We start from the raw sequence: 19,014 nt of genomic DNA, 5'->3' as shown, positions 1-19,014 counted from the left end.
TCTGCCTCTGCGGGTTCCTGGCTGTGTGACCTCAGGGGAGAAACAAAAAAGCCTCAATCTCTCTAGAGTGCCTGTTTCTTCCTACCTGCGAGTGTGCAGATGAATTAGCTCACATTTACAGAGCACAGAGAACGCTTGCGAGACGTAATGCGTCAGTATGAATCTCTTGGCCCGCACGATCCAGACGCAAAACGACTCAGTCGGAGGAACCTCTTTCCCAGAATGTGAATCAGAGTCCCGCGCGCAGAAGAGGCGCCCCGCCCCGCGACGCCCCGCCCCGCGGAGCCCCGCCCCACGGCGTCCGCCCCACGGCGCCCCGCCCCACGTCACGACGGCCCCAGCAGGCCTCGCGCGGCACGCCCACTGCTCGCTCTGGCGCACGCGTGGCTCGGAGCTGGGCTCCAGGCCGTGCTCCGCGCCGGGCCTTGGTGTCCACCTCGCCTGGGGGCGGCCACACGGTGTCGCGCGCATGCCTGGGAGGGGCGGACCGCTCTTCCTCCGAGGCGGCGGCGGCGGCGGCAGCAACGCCGCTGCTGGGCCCAAGATGGACCTCCCGGCACTGCTCGCCGCTCCGACCGCGCGCGGAGGCCAACATGGCGGCGGCGTCCCCGGCCGCCTACGCCGCGGCCCGGGGCCGCCCCTCAGCGCGGGCCCCGGACGCCGCCGCCTGCTGCTGCTGAGGGGCCCGGAAGATGGCGGGCCCGAGCCGCGGCGTGAGGAGGCCCCCGGGCCGAGCCCGCCGTCCCCCGAGGACGGCGGCGACTCCTTCGTGGTGCTGCTGGAAGTGGCGCGCGGCGCCGCCGCCGAGGCCCCGGGGAGGCGGGAGGCCGAGCCCGACCCCGGCGCGAGCCCCGCGGGCCGCCCCGAGCCGGGCCCCAGCGGCCCGGCCACCGCCCCCGGCGCGGCCCTCGCGGGCACCGTCACCATCGACCACCAAGACCTGCTGGTGCGCTTCGACCACGGCGTCTTCACGCTGGCCGCCGCGCCGCCGCCGGCGCCGGGGCCACCCGCGCTCGGCCCGCCCGCCCAGCCGGGAGCCGAGAGCCCGGGCCTGGCCGGGGGCCGCCGCGGACCCCCGGGGGCCGGCTCGGGCGCGCCGGGCTACCGCTGCCCCGAGCCGCAGTGCGCGCTGGCCTTCGCCAAGAAGCACCAGCTCAAGGTGCACCTGCTGACGCACGGCGGCCTCCAGGGCCGGCGGCCCTTCAAGTGCCCGCTGGACGGCTGCGGCTGGGCCTTCACCACCTCCTACAAGCTCAAGCGGCACCTGCAGTCGCACGACAAGCTGCGGCCCTTCGGCTGCCCGGTGGGCGGCTGCGGCAAGAAGTTCACCACCGTCTACAACCTCAAGGCGCACATGAAGGGCCACGAGCAGGAGAGCCTGTTCAAGTGCGAGGTGTGCACCGAGCGCTTCCCCACGCACGCCAAGCTCAGCTCCCACCAGCGCAGCCACTTCGAGCCCGAGCGGCCCTACAAGTGTGATTTTCCCGGTAACCGAGCGCCGCGGGCCTGCGGGGTGGGCGGGGGCCCTGGCGGGACAGGACGCTGACCCCGAGGCCCGGGGGATGTTTTGTGCGGGATCGAAAAGGGATCTGCTTGGTCCCAGTGAAGGTAGTGTGCTGGTTTCTTCTGTATGATCAGATTCAGAGAAGAAAAATATTTTTTTAAGTACTAAGGATCGAACCCAGGGGTGCTTAACCACTGAGCCACACCCCCAGCCCTTTTTAAGTTTTTATTTGGAGACAGGGTCTGACTGAGTTGCTGAGGCTGGCCTCCAACTCGCGATCCTTCTCCCTCAGCCTCCCCAGCCGCTGGGATGACAGGCGGACACCCATGGAGATTTGAAATTTTGACCCTTCCTTGCTGCAGGATTTCTGCAGCCGAGGTAGCGCAAATAATCCCAGCTGTCAGGGGAGGCGGCAGCAGGTCTCTTAAGACGCTTCCGTTTAATGAAAGTGATGACGTGTCTTCAGAGTTTGGTTATCAGTCAGGTCTTTATTTGTCTTAGTTTCATTGTTTAGAAATATCAGTGGGGTCCAGTTTTGCTCCGGGAGGAACAAAGATGAATATAGCCAGATAACAGCACTTTATCACCTTGAGGGTGTCGCCCACCACAGGTGTATGGCACATCCCAGTTCTTGTGTCTTGAACATTCAGATTATTTTCATGGGACTTCAACATTTTGTGAAGTTTTTAAAACTGTCCTTTTGTGACGTTTAAGAGACTTCCTCATTTTTATAGATGAAGGCACAGGTGGAGCAGGGTGGAGATGAAGTCCCCTGTAGGTTTTTTCCTACACGGGGTTAACCTGCTGTCACTGGAAATGTTGAGATTCCAACACGGTGAACTCTGAACCAGCACAGGCAGGTTAGGTGTCCTCCCAGGACAGAGTTCAGAGGAGCAAGAGAACATTCCTGGCAGAAGCTGGCTTGGGGGAGGTAGGGTAGCAGAATCCCAGCCTAGGTGAGGAATGTGGGCTGTGGGTAGGGTGTGGGAGGGCCACGGAGTGTGGGGACCTTTCCCATCCTGTTCATTTGAATGTAACCTGAGCAAGTGCCTAGTGCAAGTCGTAGCGTGTGTTAACCCATATACCCAAGGCTTTCATAACGTATGCCCAAATTTAAGTATTTCGAGAGTGTTGAAATACATTAACAGGTTCTGATCATTTTTTCTCATATGCCCGTGGACCGTCTGGAACACCCTTTTTTGGAGAACATGACACCACCAACTCAGAATCTTTTTCAGTCTCACTCTCTGAGAATCTGGCGGTGGCTGCAGACCCTCTGTGTGATAGAAAGAGCATCGTTCTGTGTCTAATACTAGAAAGTCCAGGGATCCAGTTCTTAGGCGTGAGGCTCCCCTGAGGGTGTTGTGTTGGCTGATTGATGGGGCTTTGAAGAACCAGCAAAGCACCATCCGGTGGCCCAGATGAGTCTTTGGACAGCCTGAGCCAGGGAGTGGCAGTGGGATTGTGGGGCGCCCCAGCATGGAGGTGGGGTCCAATGGCGGCATTGCTGATTGGGGAAAGAAAAGGATGTTGCCAAGGCAGAGAGTTGGTGTTTGGATTTCCCTGAGCAGCTGTGGGAATACACCAGAGCACACAGTAGTATACTGATGTGCAGACTGAGGTGGCTTTCGAGTTTTGAGGAGGACACACTGCCCGAGTAGCTGGGCACAGTGGAGTCCCTCGGGCTGCTTGTTCACGCGGCACTGTGAGCGTGATCTGCAGTCGTTACAGGCTCTGAGAAGAGCTTCCACACAGACACCTGTTCAACACCTCGAAGCCTCCGGTTCCGCCCTGTTCCAGGGGAGAAATATGGATGTGGAAAGTGGGGCCGCTGCTAGGGTGTGGGCTGCTTGGGCCGGTGGCGCGGGTGGGGACTGAGGGTGGCAGTGAGAGAAGCAGCCAGATGAGTGAAGATGATAAGGCAGGCACCTGAGGAAATGGGGGGAAGGAGAAAGAGAGGCCGGAGCGTAAGAAGTGGGGCTGCCAGTTGCAGAGGGTGTTGGAGGAAATCCCAAGTGCACAGGATACGGCGTCCCCACAAAGCTCAACTCTGCCTGACAAAACCTCGTTCGTTGGTGTTTCATTTCCTTGGGGTTTTCTGGGGTCTCACGAGCAGCAGTGGCGTTTGAGTTCATGGAAGGTACCACGCGGGCGTGCAGGATCAGTGCTGCAGAACTGGCGAGCAGATGCTTGTGATCAGTTAGTTGTTCATATCCAAGTCACATTCAGCAAGTGGCCCATGTGCACCCTTGGGCCGCCATCAGCCATCCCTCCTGTAGCTGTTACATAGCCGAACATTCCCGGTCAGACTTTCAGAAAGGGCTTCTGAGGCCCTTTCTTCCTTGTCTGCTCCAGTGTGAGCAGCATCGCAGGGTGGTGACTGACACTCACTGTGTTGACAGTTTTTGTCAGGCCACGAGCAGGATTTGTGTTTTCTCTTCAGGCTGCGAGAAGACGTTCATCACAGTGAGTGCCCTCTTCTCCCATAACCGAGCCCACTTCAGGGAACAAGAGCTCTTCTCTTGCTCCTTTCCTGGATGCAGCAAACAATATGACAAGGCCTGTCGACTGAAAATTCACCTGAGAAGTCATACAGGTAATGAGCGAGAGAACACAGCAACACGGGGACCCAAGAGCTCTCTCTCTGCAAGAGCCTAGCCGTTGGATTTATAATTATGCTTTGCAATTTTTTCTTTTACAAGGTGAAAGACCATTTATTTGTGATTCAGACAGTTGCGGCTGGACCTTCACCAGTATGTCCAAACTCCTAAGGCATAAAAGGTAATCCTTCTAATTTGTGAGGTATTATCAGCTCTGAGAACGGATGAGTTGTTTGTCAGTAGCAGAAATCTTTGGATGAAATATCTAGGTTTTGTTTTGTTTTGTTTTGTTTTTTAAAAAAAGCTCAGTGTGTGCAGGGCATGGTTGTGCGCGCCTATAATCCCAGCAGCTCAAGAGGCTGCGACAGGCGAATCACGAGTTCAAAGCCAGCCTCAGCAACTTAGTGAGGCCCTCAGCGAGACCCTGTCTCTAAATAAAATACAAAAAAGGGCTGGGGATGTGGCTCAGTGGTTAAGTGCCCCTGGGTTCAATCCCTGGTACCAAAAAAAAAAAAACTCAGTGTGTAGGGATTTTTTGAAAATGGAAAACTATAAGGAAAATTATTCAGAATCTCATCACCTAACAACAGCTTCTCTGTGTACCTTATTGGCATATTTTATATACAGTTTCTTTTTTTGTTGTTTCTTTAACCATTGTCGGGTAAGCTTTCCTCATATCATAGCAGACTTTTCATAGTGATAATGACAACCTTGGGGCCTGTGTCCCAGCCGTGTTCCTCACTTCACCTGTGTGTTGCAGCCTATCTTCGTGACGGCTCTGACACTATTTTCGCCCCCGTTGGTCAGTGAGACTCGGGGTGGGTGGTGTGTCTGAGCTGGCACAGCTGGGATCTGGGAGGTTTGAAATAAGAACATAACTCAGGAAAGGACACAGTTGTCACAAGTCGACTTCAGAAGGTCCTTTTAGCCTTGCAACCTACTCCCTGTGTTCAGTTAGTTGTTCACATCCAAGTCACATTCAGCAAGTGGCATGTGTGTGCCCTTGGGCTGCCATCATCCGTCCCTGCTGTAGCTGTTCGTAGCCGAACATTCACGGTCAGACTTTTCAGAAAGACTGTGGCTTGGGAAGCTGGTGATGGCAGGGATTTCTGAGCAATGGAAACAGTTTCATCAATACATTTGGGACTCGGCTGTTCCAAGATTGAAGCGGCACTAATTGTTCTGTCTTGACTCTGGGGCCAGCCTCATCATTAAAGTGAGTTTTCTAATCGCGGTGTAGCTAGCTTGCAAATCACATGTGGACTGAAGACAGGGTAAAGGTTTTCTGAAGTGTCCTGATCATTTTTGTTTTTCAAGTGAAAAGAGCTAGCAGTTTGGTAGAGTTTGCAGAATTCTCTACAAAGAATGAAGCTCTGAGGCCTTGTGCTTGCGAGTTGAGCGAGCGACTGTTGCTTCATCCTCCTGTCCTGGCAGGAAACATGACGACGACCGGAGATTCACCTGCCCCGTGGAAGGCTGCGGCAAGTCGTTCACCCGGGCGGAGCATCTGAAGGGCCACAGCATCACCCACCTGGGCACCAAGCCGTTCGAGTGTCCTGTGGAAGGTAGAGTTTCAGGCTTTGCTTAGAGCTATTAATGAAGTACCACACCAACATCCAAGTTGTAAGTTTAAGTTGTTTTAAGGTAAGTTTTAGCTCCTTGAAGACAAGGTAAGCGTAGGTCACAGCATTGTATCTGTTTGGCTTGTTGAATGGATCACGCACAGTATCTTGGGATATTAGAAGGGGGCACAGACTAGAATGCTTTCTGTTGCCTTCTGGCCCTGCCACGTACTCTCTCTGTGGCCCTAGTTATGAGGATTAGGTAAAATAACGTTGAGTAATGCTTCTTGATGCGTCTGACACATAGCTTGGACTCTGAATTATAAGCAGCTTCTCTCATTGCAGTTGGACAGTGGTAAAGCTAAACTGACTTTTTGTGTTTTTTAGGTACCAAAAATTAAAGCCAGGGGTGCTTAACCACTGAGCCACGTCCCCAGCCCCCCTCCTTTTTCTTTTCTTTCTTTTTTTTTTTTACTTTCTTTTTTTAATGAGACAGGGTCTCGCTGAGTTGCTTAGGTCCTCACTAAGTTGCTGAGGCAGGCCTCCAACTTTCGATCCTCCTGCCTCAGGCTTCCAGGTTGCTGGGATTACGGGCGTGCGTCTCTGCACCTGGCCCAAGATGACTTTTTTTTTAAAGGGCTGTTAGTAAGCTGAGCACAGTGGTACACACCTGTCATCTTAGCATCCTGGGAGGCCGAGGCAGGAAGGTCACAAGTTTGAGGTCAGCCTCTTCAACTTAGCATAGCTCCTGTCTAAAAATCAAAAGTAAAAAGGGCTACAGATAGAGCTCAGTGGTAGGGGGCCCCTGGGTTCAATTCCTAAACCACCAAAAAGGGGGTGAGGGTAGGAGTTTTTTCTTTGCAATGCTGAAGGCTTAGTTCATCTGCCAAAAATCTGTGTGGCCCGTCTGTGCTGGTCCTGCTCTAGTGCTGCGGATGCCCCAGGAAGCAGCAGAGCAGGGCAGATTCAGTGGCCCCTAAATTGGTGGCCTCAGCTGCTTCTCCAGGCTTTGCTTTCCTACCTGGAGAAGGGTCCCAAGAGGGTGAAGACCCACTTAGAGCTGAAACCACCTCTTAGAACACGATGACCGTAATACGGGTGGTGTCACCAAGCCACCGTTCCTCCTGTCGGCATTCCAGCTGGAGGCGTGGACGAATGAACAGGCACGTGCAGGCTGCTTTGGGCCCACAAAGGGTCCATCACTCTGGCAGGGAGCATGGAAGCGGACTTCCTGTCAGCCGGAGGAGGAGGAAGAGCTAGCCAAACACGGAGTAGGTGTTGGAGGCCGACTCTCCTAGCAGTGCAAGAGCAGCAAGCTGAGCGCGTAAGGCTCGTGGGTGAGGGGGTTAAGTTCAAGTTGCAGTCGGTCTGGCTCATGTCCGAAGATGGAGAGGCCTGTAGGGAGGTACTGCGGTCACCCTGGGGAGCTGGATGTGCCTGGGCGGGGACTTTCCAGCGAGCAGAAGGGGGTCATTGGATCAGAGCTGAAGTAATAGCGCCTGGCGGTGGGTCTGGACCCAGGTAGGGGTTGAGGGAGAGGCAGTAGTTGGAGGATCTCAGCCGAGCTGGGGACACGAGGGCTGCTGGTTTGGAAGAAAGGGTTTGGTTTACAGACGCTGCATCTTAAGTACCTTTGACGGTACGAGTTCAGCTGCTGGGGGGCGGGGGTGTGCTGCTGCAGCTCGGGGAGCAGGCCAGGCTAGGGAGCGAAGCAGGCAGCCCCGAGTCGTCATTGAAGCCATGCAAGTGGACAGGATCCTCAAAAAGCAGTGGACATCCAGAGGTGGCCACGGGCGTGATAAAAGCCTGCATTCTGGAGTCAGTCTGCCTGAATGCTAGTCCCAGGTCTACCACGCTAGGAGCAGCGGCCCTGGGACGTGCAGCTTCGGCTTGTGCCTCTTCTCTTCACCTGTAACAGAAGGAAACCTGATGGGCTTCTTGCGGGGTTCGCTAAGTTGATAGGTTTAAATCAGACGACAACATCCATATGTGTCAGCAACTATTACTATCGAGATTGTTAGTTTGAAAAGGAAAAAAGTCTAGAACAGTCCTGGGACTGTCAGATTCAAGTGGAAACATGGGACGGGTGCCCTGGCAGGAGCCCTGGAGGCAGGGGGGAGGTGGCAAAGGTTCATCCCGAGCCCCGAGGACCCCCACAGGGTCAAACTCTGTTGATGGGCAGCGCTGAGTGGGGCGACTCCAGCAGAGCTCTCTCCAGTGCCCCAGAAGGTGACCCCAGTGGGTGGCCGGGCACTGCTGGTCCTGACAGCTCCCCTGGAGGTGATGGGGAAAGGGCTGCAGCTGTGGAAGAGGGGCCACTTGTTTTGGCAAAGCTCCCAGGGAGCTTGGAGCAGTCAAGCTATCAGGGCGCTGGTGAAGGGAGGCCCATGGAGACAGGAGAGGGAAGAGCAGGCCATCTTGGCCTAGGGCATTCTTCCTAAGGCTGTGGAGATGCAGCCTGCTGGAGGGATCCAGAACTTTCCTTGCACTGACCAAGAGGTCAGTCCTCCTGTTCGGACTCACTTTATGGCACAGCCTCAGGATGCTGGAGCCCAGGGCCTGGAGTTGGGCTATTTTGAGAATGAGGCTGTAAAGATGGGAGAGGGCCAGCCGAGCGAGGGCCTGGGCTGCCTCAGTGTAGTTTGGAACAATATTTCATCCTCAAGTGAAGCTTTGGCTTGTTTCCGGGTCAGGTTCCACAGATAAGTCTCGCTTTATTTTGTCCTTGTCGGCCCCCCTTGATGTAATATTCCTACTTAACAAGAAAAGAAAAGGATCTGCACAGAATAAATCACTTGTCCAAGGCCACGCAGCTAGGGGTACAGTCCAGTCATTCGCAGCGTAGCCGGGAGCACCCTCTTGCTCTGCCTGGGTGTGGCCCAGTCACCTCTGCCACCTGCTCATGAGACTTTTTTGCCCATCTTCTGAGGGGCTGGGTGTTGCCTCTGCTTCTAGACCACCTTATTTTAGCTCTGCTTTTATTTTGCCCTGTGTTGTAAGGTCCTAGTGGATCGTGAGCCTCTGGCTACGTGAGCTTCACGCCCCTTCTCCGTGTCTACGTGGGGAATTGGGGCATGAGGGAAATTTTGCTGTAATTTTGAAATCGTCCTCTTTTCCCTGTAACGCTTGTGTGTGGAGGCGGAAGCGAGTTGACATGCCCGCAGGGAGATGCCTACTCTGGTTCCATTCGCGACCAGACTGAGGGACATTGGCCTGGTCTCTGGCCCTCAGCTTCACAGTGGTAAAATGGAAGGAGTTGTCTTTGGTGATCTGTTAAGGTCAGAGGTCGCAGTTGTTTCTGTAGTAATAGCTTCATAGAGATGACAACTTTTTGCAACTGAACAGTGCAGGGGTTGCTTTGACTTAATCTTCCCAACAGCCCTGCGTGGCTGAGGCAGAAACAGGCACAGGGTTAGCTTGGCCAAGGTCATACGTCTTGGACATGACCGATGCAGGGCTTTGGATTTCCTTTTGATGTTCTTTTTATCTCTGGCCTCTTTTGGGGTCTGGGGGTAGGTACCTGGGATTGAAATCAGGGGCCCTTGACCACTGAGCCACCTCCCCAGCCCTTTTCATATTTTATTTAGAGACAGGGTCTCACTGAGTTGGTTAACACCTCGCTAAGTAGCTGAGGCTGGCCTCCAACTTGTGATCCTCCTGCCTCAGCCTCCCGAGCTGCTGGGATGACAGGCACGCACCCCTGGGCCTGGCAGACAGCTTACTTTTGGTTTCCATTCCTCGTGATGCTTGCTGTTCCTGGGGATACTTGGTGTACATCCCTTCCGGGGGCCAGGGCTTGAGAACGTGGCCTCAGGCTCCTGCTGTGATGTGGGCGTGTGCTGGCTCCTCGGTCACCTTCAGGTGTAACTCTCCCTTTCTCTGCATTCCAGGGTGCTGCGCTAGGTTCTCCGCTCGCAGCAGTCTGTACATTCACTCCAAGAAGCACCTCCAGGACGTGGGTGCTCCGAAAAGCCGCTGCCCGGTGTCCAGCTGCAACAGGCTCTTCACCTCCAAGCACAGCATGAAGGCGCACGTGGTGCGGCAGCATGGCCGGCGCCAAGGTCCGCACCTCCTCTGTCCCAGAGAGCCAGAGATTGTGTGCCTGACGCGCAGGGAGAACCCTACCCTTGGGGCTCCTCCTCGCCTGCTCTTAGCAACCTAGGTCACGACCATGGCCGCGGAGCCACGCGGCCTCCTCTGCGCTCTCAGGCCACTTTCTTGTCTCCGACCTCTCGCCCCTCCCTTTTGCTGAAGTGCTTCCTTTGGGAATTTACTTCTTCGACTTCAGGGGCTGTGTCTTCAGTGACCCTTTGTCCTGGATCCCCCGCCTCCCTCCAGGGTCTCCGCCTGCTCTTTGTGGTATGAGACTTAGAAACCTGCCTGTCCGGGCCATCACAGGCCCGTGGACAGAACACTGAGGGCACCTCGGTGAAGCAGTGGCTGCCCTCCCCTAGGGCACGGGGACCTCGCTCTGGCTGCTGGTGGGGCTGCTGCTCTTGGCAGGGCCTGGGGTCAAGGGGTCACGGCCCTGTCTGTGGAGTCTAACCAGTCCGTCTCCGCCTCAGTGGGGCTGAGCTCCCGCCTGCGGGGTGGGCCTCTCTGTTGGCAGCCTGCACACAGGGGACGTGTGTTTGAGCCCTGCGTCCCTCATTTTTAAGTCGAGGAAGAAATTTTGAGTAGCTCTCAAAAGAGGACACCCTGTCCAAGTGTCTGGTGTCGAGTTCCTCCTGCAGCGGGGCGGTGAGGCCGTGCCTCTCCTCTGCCGTCTTCAGTCGGCTGCCCCTGGTCCCTTGGTCCTCCGCTCACACACGGTTGCCTTTGCAGTTCACCCCACTTAGCACTCCTAGGCTTCCGTTTGGAGAAGTCGCCCTTGTAGTTTTGTGAGTCCTGAGGACCAGGGGATTACTTGTCCTTCCTGATCCACGATGGTGTCCCCTGTGCTCTCCTAGGCTTGCAGTCACTGGGTCCTTCCCGCTCTGAGCGGGTGCTCGGTGACACCACGGCCCCAGGCCCCTCTCTGGTTCCTGACTGTCCCTCTCAGGATGCACCCCCACACCCCATTTCCTAACCTGGCTAATTCAGAAACCAGCAGAGACTCCCGGTGATTCCAGACGACCTTTCCTTCAACTCCAGTGGGATGTGAGGCCCTCGTAGCTGTTCCCAAAGCGCCCTGTGGCTCCCAGGCTCCCGTCCGTGGCTGGCTTATGTGCCATTCCTCCTGCCGGCTTCTGAGGGGGCGGACCAAGGGTCGGTCTCCACCTCATGGAAAGCAGGCCCTCGGGAAGTCTGATGACCGTGGGGTCACGCCAGGCCTTGATGGGCGTTGGGTTTCATTGTCACTATCTAACGACCACAGAAAGGATGTGGGGAGGGCGTACCAGTAGGGAGCAGCAGAGCCAGGCCTTGAGCCTGGGGTCCTGCCTCCAAGGCCACGACCCTGACTCCGTGTCCTCGGGACTCTCTCACCCTCACTGAGGGGGTTTTCCTTGTGTGCCCCGGCCTGTGCCAGTGCAAGCAGTGCCTGTGACATTCGTAAAGTACCAAGTAGGCATCGCGTGACTGTGGGCATCACTGCTTTCACTGCGATCCTCCTGATTTCACAGGGCACTGAATCCTAAGACAGCTAGGGGCTTCTGTGGAAAGTTCTCGAAAAAGTGGTAGTTTTCTAATTTCAGTTTTTCCAAAGAATCACTCCCATTTCCCTTCATGGTGTTTTGTTGGCACTAAGATATTTATTGAAGAGATTTTGAAGTTCTGAGACCACTAAAGACAAGACATTCTGAGTTTTTGGTGTTCAGTTTTTAGGGTCTTTATTTTTCCCTCTGTCTAGAGTAGGTGGCTTTCATCAATCGGCACTAAAATTAGGATGTGCAGCTGTTCATGGTGGCACATGCCTATATTCCCAGCAATGTAAGAGACCAAAGGCCGGAGGATTGCAAGTTCAAGGCCAGCCTCAGCCACTCAGCATGACCTGGGACAGAATAAAAAATAAAAGGGCCTGGGGATCCACAGGCACCCCAGGTTCAGTTCCCAGTACCAATGACAAAGAAATACAGTATATACTTGGGGCATTCATACTTGAACCTGGGGTGTGAGTTCCTGGTAGTTAGCTGCAGTCGGCAGGGAAGGAACAGCAGAGAGCTGCTTCCCTCTGCACCAGCCACTGGCATATTAAGGAAGCTGCAAGGGAGGTATCTTGGGAAGAAGGTAACATCGAGGCCTTATTTGGCTCCACTTCCCATATCCGTTGCGCTCACATTTTTCTATTTGCTCAGTGCTTGAAGAGTCCTGCAATTTGGTATGACTGACGTGTGCTTGTACATAAACCTCCAGTTTGAGGATTCATAGACATTTTTTGAAATATGTTGATTTATAGTTTCTTCCAGGGGTGTTCTGATTGTTCACATTACTTGATTGAATAATAAGCAATCAAGTATTTCACGAATGTTATGAGCAAAAATGAAGACCTCAGATGAAGAGGGATCTATTACCATTTTTGTGTGATCATTCCATGGTAGAAAGGGCTAGAGAACTTGGCTAGATGCAGAGAGGACAGGTGGGTCATGCTCCTGAAGGTCAGCATCCCAGGTCAGAGGCTGGTGATGTGATGGGGCACCAAGGGAGAGACTGGGAGAGAAGGTTCAGATAGGGGACGTTTCTCCAGAGACAGGGCTGGAACTTTGATTCTGGAGCCAGACCTGACAGCCAGCTTATTCCCCACGTTCACCTCCAGGTGGCTGACACTGACTTGTGGGGAGTTGACAGTTGTGGAATGGGACACACTGACAAGACATGAGCTGACATAAGCTGATTCCAAAAATATCCTCAGCCAGGGTTTCCTGGCCTGACTGGCTTCTGAAGACTGTACCCGGGGAAGTCTCACTGTCCTCTCGGGTAGCTACCATGATGCAGGAGACAGGACAGGTTTGGAAGCCAGAAAGACAAATCGCAATCTTGCCTCTTATTTGACAGGACTTAGGAAATGATATATGAGACCCTGTTATCTCTTCTAGAGAAATCCTTGTCGGCCTGAGGATTTGGGACTCTTAGGTGAAGTGCCTAACGTGTCCAAGCCGCCCCTGCCCTGGGTGTCGTGGTTGCTCATGTGCCAGCAGAGGGCCCCAGTTGGTGGTTACCAGGCAGTAGGGTCACAAGAGGATAGTAAACGTTGCCTCGAGGGGTCTCTTGGTGTCACTTTGAGCATAAGCAAGATCTCTGCCTTCCAAGATAATAAATAACCGCAATGTCCATTCCTTTTGCAGATCTCGTACCTCAGCTAGAAACTCCAAGTTCTCTCACACCCAGCAGCGAACTGAGCAGCCCCGGCCAAAGCGAGCTCACCAACATCGATTTAGCTGCTCTCTTCTCGGACGCACCTGCCGGTGGAAGTGGGTCGGCAGCTGGGTCGGACGAGGCCCTGAATTCTGGAATCCTGACCATCGACGTCACTTCTGTGAGCTCCTCTCTGGGGGGGAACCTCCCTGCCAGTAACAACTCCTTAGGGCCCATGGACCCCCTGGTCCTGGTGGCCCACAGTGACATTCCTCCAAGTCTGGACAGCCCTCTCATTCTTGGGACAGCGGCCACGGTTCTCCAGCCAGGCAGCTTCAGCGTGGATGACGTGCACACCGTGAGTACGGGACCAGTAGGCTGTCTGGTGGCTCTGCCTGTGGGTCAGGACCCCACAGCTTTGACCTCCAGTGGTAACTTGGCAGCACATGTCATCACCCCGACCTCTTCAAGCACCTCTCAAGAAACCGCCAGTGTCCCAGAACTGCTGGCTTCCGTCAAGGTGGAGCGGGACTCGTCTCCTGTCCCTGCTGTAGTCAAGCGACAGCAAGGAAGCCCCGCCCCACCCCCGCCTGTGTTCTCCGGCCCGGCAGAAAAGCACAGTGCGCAGGACTCGGAGCTCAGTGCCGGCCCCGGCGGCCTCTATTTGGTATGAAGCACACTCTTCCGTCGCCAGCACGTAGCTCCCTTCTCTCTCACTCAGTTTTGAGGATATTCGGGATTAATCCTTTCTATGCAGACGTTTTTCTGGTTTGCGAAAGGACGGAACCCTCGACTACAAGTCTGAAACTCTCCATTTGGCCTTGAGTCTGGAACTCGCGAGTTCTCACAGCCTTGAGCGAATCACTTAACCTATATGAGCCTTAAATTCTCAGTGGTTTCCTGAATAAGGGGGTTTGGCTAGCTCGTTTCTAGGGTCCTTTTGGCTTCTGTGATTCTGTGATGATGTGTTCCTTTTCTTGAAAAAACTTGGGGTGTTTCATGCTGTTGGAATGTTTTGCCTTTGTGTTTTTCACGTAATGACCAAGTCCTGCAGGAGGAGGAATGAATGGCGGCATAAACTACCTTTCCAGGTTTAATGGAAACTTTAAAACCTTGCCAAAATATTTTTTTTAATTAGATTTAAGAAGAGATACAAGGGAATGGTGTATGAGCTTTTGTTCGTGGAGGATTATAAGAATACTCGTCCAGTTTTGAGGCTGGACAGTTATCAGCCTAATTATATTTATATCAGTGATGCATTTAATATAACTTAATTTAAACTAATTTAATTAAAGGTTCTTGGGAGAGTCTGACTTTCCTCAGTGTCCAGTGGGAGTGACCACAGGTTTTTCTCGAAGGCACAGGTCACGTTTGATGGTAACATTTCTGCTGTTCAACACGTTCAGTTGATTGGACCACAGCTTAAAATGTCACATCTTCTGCGTTGGGTCCAGGGCGAGGGCACCTAGAAGCCTACTCCGCTTTCTTCCAGCGCGAGGACACTTCGTCTCTCCGTTTCTGGTGTCTCGCTTTTCGGTGGCAGAGGCACTGTGCTAGCGTTTGTTCGGGCTGCCGCAGCAGTCGCAGGGCGGGAGGTGGCTCCAGAGCAGAGCCACCTGGGAAGGCGGCCGCTGGCGCCTCTCCAGAGCCGTAGCCGGGGTGGAGGCGGAGGAGCCCGCCAGACCTCGGTCCTAACGCCCTGTTCATTCTCTTGCTAGCTGTGTGACGTGGGGCTCCCTGACTTCTCTGAGTCCAAGTGGTGTGTGGTGAAGGGGTCGCAGGTACGCCATGAGCTGGAGAGGGCCCATCTCGTCCTGTAGTGATGCGCGACAGGCTTCTTGGGAGGCGGCCCCACGCTACGGCGGTCCGCTGTTGGAGTGGCGTTGGGCTTCCTCAGTAAACTTGCTCAGTGCGGTCACACACGCACGACCGAGGGTGACCCCTGCCCCCAGAGCAGTTAGCTGCAGTACGGAGAGGACGGCCCTGCCCCAGGGCTGTCGTGCCCAGAGGCAGACAGCATGGAGAGCCTTGGGCCCTGCTTCAGTAAAGTGACCCTGAGTCACCAAGGGGAGGCTGTTTGCTGAGAAGTCCGCAGTTCATGTTATAACAGTTGGTAAACCACCTTTTATGTGTCTGAGACTTTGGAGGAGAACCTTTGGCTTCCCCGGGTGACAGAGTTGGGTCTCTCTGGCCAGCTCGGGCTTCCTTGAGCTGTCACTGTCAGTGGATGTAGCCTTCGGCTCTCTGCCTCTGCTGGGGATTCCGAAGTGATGACTGGAACTAAGATGTTCCAGAATCAGACTGGGGACGTTTCTGTAGTTCCCCTGCTGTCCTTCCTTCGCTGTGTAGCTCAAGTGACTGACACACTTTTCTTTGGTCCCAGGAAAGTGGGGGCTCAGCAAGAACTGATTACCGGGCCATTCAACTAGCCAAGGAAAAAAAGCAGAAAGGAGCGGGGAGCCATGCAGGTGAGGCCGAGTGTGCTGCAGGGCTGCTGGACGAGGGACCGGGCTCTCGTGTCGCAGTCGTGGGCAGGAAGCGCATGGAGCAGGCGTTCCTGCGCGCTCTGTTTTCCCTGGGTGTTCAAAATGCCCTTTTACCCACTCCTTAGTTTTATACAAACTTAAGGAAGGAAAGTCATAACAGCGTCGCCAGCATGTGTAAACGTGCTTTCCTGACTTAGAGAAGCTCTGTGGAAAGTTAGGGGTTCAAACATTCAACCCCAAAGTGCCAGTTCCCTGAGAGGCTGCAGAGAGCCGGGTGTCAGAAGAGCTGAGTGGCCTCAGGTCCCCAAGCTTTTCATGGTGAAGGGACCCTAGGGATGGGGCTGCTGCTGTCTCCAAGGGCACTGGTGGGTGGAGTCCCCGTGCGTCCTGTAGCGTTGTGGCCCCTGACTTGGAGTTCTCGTTGGCATCTAATGTTACCAGCTTCTCTGGATTTTTAAAAATCACAGGTGACCCAGAAAAGAACTGGCCTCGTGTTTCTGGCCCTCCTCAAAATAAAATAGGGGGCCACAGCACTTAAGTGAAGCTGGTAAATCCTTTTGTGTTAGTCACAGTGAGTTCTTTCAAGATGATGTTTCTGTATATTCCATTCATCTTTTATATTTACTTAAAGTTTATTTTTTTGAAATGGACATGTAAGATCAGTGATGGAATTTTGTTTTCCTCTCTATTTTTAGTCATATCATAACTATTATAAAATAACTATTTTCGCTGGACACTATGGCGCACGCCTATAATCCCAGCGACTCAGGAGGCTGAGGCAGGAGGATCAGGAGTTCCAAGCCAGCCTCAGCAAAAGCGAGGCGCTAAGCAACTCATTGAGACCCTGTCTCTAAATAAAATACAAAATAGGACTGGGGATGTGGCTCAGTGGTCAAGGGCCCCTGGGTTCAAGCCCAAGTACTTCCCCCACTGCCCCCACCCCCCCCAAAAAAAAAACACAAAAAACTAGTTTCTGTTTAAGGGCTTTCTTACAAATATTTCCCTGTAAGGAATGTCATCCGAGTCAGTGTCCATTGGGACTTAGAAAGGGAAACCTTCACAGATCATGAAGTACTGATGTGGAACTCTTAGAGAATTCAGAAGGAAGTGGCGCTGAATGTCTGTGGAAAGAATTCCCCGCGGACTAGGCAAAGTTCCTGAGGGAAACCAGATGCCTTTATCGAAGCTGGTCGATAATCATGAACTTGAAAGAAAAAGAATACTGCAGACACTCAGATGTATAACGTTATAGCCTTTATATTACATTAAAGTAGTATTTAATAGAGATGATTTGATTTTTTTATTGTTTTTATGAATGTTTAACATCTTTAAAAAATAAGGCCATTTTAAGAATCATAGTCACATATTACTATTACTTTTGAAATTAACAGAATTTCTTTTGGTTTTTTTTGTGTGTGTGTGTGTGGTGCTGGGGATCGAACCCAGGCCCTTGTGCTTATGAGGCAAACACTCTATCAACTGAGCTATCTCCCCAGCCCCAACAGTATTTCTTTAACGCCAGTGTCTAGCAAGTGTTCAGATTTTCAGTTGTCAGAGGTCTCCTTTCTTCTAACCGTTCAAATAAGAATCCAAATGAGGGTCGCACTTTTGGTTGGCACGTTTCTGTCACACCTGTGCGTTTCTGCATCCCGTCTTCGGTTGGAGCAGCTGGGCTGGTGGGTCTGTCCCTGGGCCGGTGTGGCTTTTGCTGCTTGCATCTCTGCAGTACAGTTGAGCAGGTTGCTCTGGTTTTGTGTGTGTTTCCTCTCATCTCAGGCTTGATGGGACTGATCCTTTCGTCACAGGTGGTGCTGGGCCCTGGTGGCCTGTACTGTGTTGGCGGCAGCCTAGCGCCATTCATTGGGGATTGCGGAGAGATGGTACTTCTGTTGTTGTTCGTGTATTAGCTGAAGTGCTTCTGTAAAGAGCACCTTCTCAATTCCTTACCCTTGAGATACAGTCCATAGGAATGAGGATGTTTGAATCTTCTTCATCAGTTTTCAAATAAGACTGCTTTTGTTTGTGTTCGTTGTGGTACTGGGGGCAGAGCCCAGGGTGCTGTCCCCCTGAGCTGCACCCACGTCCCTTCTGTCGTTTGTTCTCAGGCAGGGTCTGGCTGAATTGCTGAGCTCGCCTCAGACTTGCAGTCCTCCTGCCTCCGCCTCCCGCGCCGCTCAGATCACAGGTGTGCGCCGCTGCACCAGGCTGGCTTGCTTCCCTGGCCTCTGCGTGACCAAAGCTGTTTTCATGCATTCACTGATTTGAACATTTTATAGCCTTTTAAGGGGAGGAGAAATGCGGTGCCTGCCAGGAATCCAGCCTTCATGTGTGAGAGCATGTGCAAGGGTGAAGGCGACCTTCCGTGTGGCCTCCTTGAAAAGCCCCTTGAAATACTGTCACCAGCCAAGGAAGGGACAAGTCTGGAGAAGGGCCACTGTCCCTTTTCTAAAATTCTTGTGAGCATTTGTTTTGTCCCCTGACAATTTCCTGTAAATTCTTTTTTTTTTTTTTTGTACTGGGGACAGAACCCAGGGGTGCTTAGCCACTGAGCCGCATCCCCAACCCTTTTTATTTTTTATTTTAAGATAGGGCCTCACTAAATCGCCGAGGCTGGCTTTGAACTTGCGGTCCTCCGCCTCAGGCTCTCCAGTTGCTGGGATTATAGGCTGTGCCACTGTGCCCGCCATTGGCTGTAATTTCAGACTGAAGAAAACTCGATGCCTTGGGTGGCGGTGCTTGGTGTCCTCGCACCTTGTGATACCCGCCACCCAGCCTCCTCTCCTGTCAGCCTTTTCTCCAGTCCTAGTGCGTCTCTTGGAGCTGGGAGTTGTGTTGCCACAGTCCTGAGAGTTGACAGCAGACTGTGTTTGATCTGACTGGACGCCCCCAGTCCCTTCCTGCCCCAAGCTTGTCCAGGCTCCCACACGTTCCGTTGTGGGTCCCCATCCCAGTGTCTTCCTGTGGTGGTGTGTACATGACAAGACAGACGCAGCGTTGCCAACCGGGGAAGCTGGTTGCTGCAGAGTTTTTTCTGTGACTCCATCGTGTAGACTGAGTGACCTTAGTCTCCAGCCCCTGCGAAGGTCGAGCTGGTACCACGTGACCCAAGGCTTCTGTCATGTGTCCCATCGTTAGCATAAGCCCCCTGGAGTATCAGGAGTACTCTTACCAGGCACGACATTCCAAGGGCCTGTGGATCACCTCCCAGGATCCTGGGCCAGGTTAATCCTTCTCCAAGAACTGCAGAGACTCTTGCTCTTTGAACTTTGCACTGATCGGACACCAGTGGATTTTGCCTGTGGTACTATTACTTTTGTGTTCTTCATGTGATTTGAGGCATTTATTAATTAAAGTTCTTGGGCAAGGAAGAGCTTTCCCTTCTGTGTTCATTCCCTTCATGTATTTATTTTATTATGTAGACGCTAGTCACTGGATTATGGTCAATGTTATTAGCGTTCATGTTGTTGGTCGGAATGTCCCAGTGTGGTCCACTAGGCGTCCCGTCATTTGGGTTGTGTGCCCTACCGACATACTTCATCCTGGCTTGCTTTTTTTTCCTTAGTCCTTCCTTAGTTTCCAGCACCACCAGG

The 19,014-nt window shown here is 53.4% G+C and overlaps 1 protein-coding gene across 15 annotated transcripts in view; it reads left to right on the top strand.

Annotated features, from left to right (window-relative positions):
- Window positions 1–376: 376 nt before the first annotated feature.
- Zxdc (ZXD family zinc finger C) overlaps window positions 377–19,014 on the top strand; it is a 35,395-nt gene continuing 16,757 nt past the window's right edge. For 10 of the 15 annotated variants that reach the window (XM_047534860.1, XM_047534859.1, XM_047534853.1 and 7 more), the window contains exons 1-8: window positions 377–1,487; window positions 3,948–4,100; window positions 4,207–4,285; window positions 5,539–5,669; window positions 9,557–9,727; window positions 12,929–13,605; window positions 14,657–14,719; window positions 15,322–15,406. In XM_047534860.1, the coding sequence (XP_047390816.1) occupies window positions 470–1,487; window positions 3,948–4,100; window positions 4,207–4,285; window positions 5,539–5,669; window positions 9,557–9,727; window positions 12,929–13,605; window positions 14,657–14,719; window positions 15,322–15,406 (2,377 nt within the window). In that variant the 5' untranslated portion in view covers window positions 377–469. The remainder of the gene's footprint in view (window positions 1,488–3,947; window positions 4,101–4,206; window positions 4,286–5,538; window positions 5,670–9,556; window positions 9,728–12,928; window positions 13,606–14,656; window positions 14,720–15,321; window positions 15,407–19,014) is intronic. The other 5 variants (XM_047534857.1, XM_047534852.1, XM_047534862.1 and 2 more) reach the window with 2 other exon arrangements.

Source organism: Sciurus carolinensis, chromosome 19 (genome assembly GCF_902686445.1).
Source record: "Sciurus carolinensis chromosome 19, mSciCar1.2, whole genome shotgun sequence".
NCBI lineage: Eukaryota > Metazoa > Chordata > Mammalia > Rodentia > Sciuridae > Sciurus > Sciurus carolinensis.
Note: the sequence above shows the minus strand (reverse complement) of the source record. Positions and strands in the feature narration are given on the sequence as shown.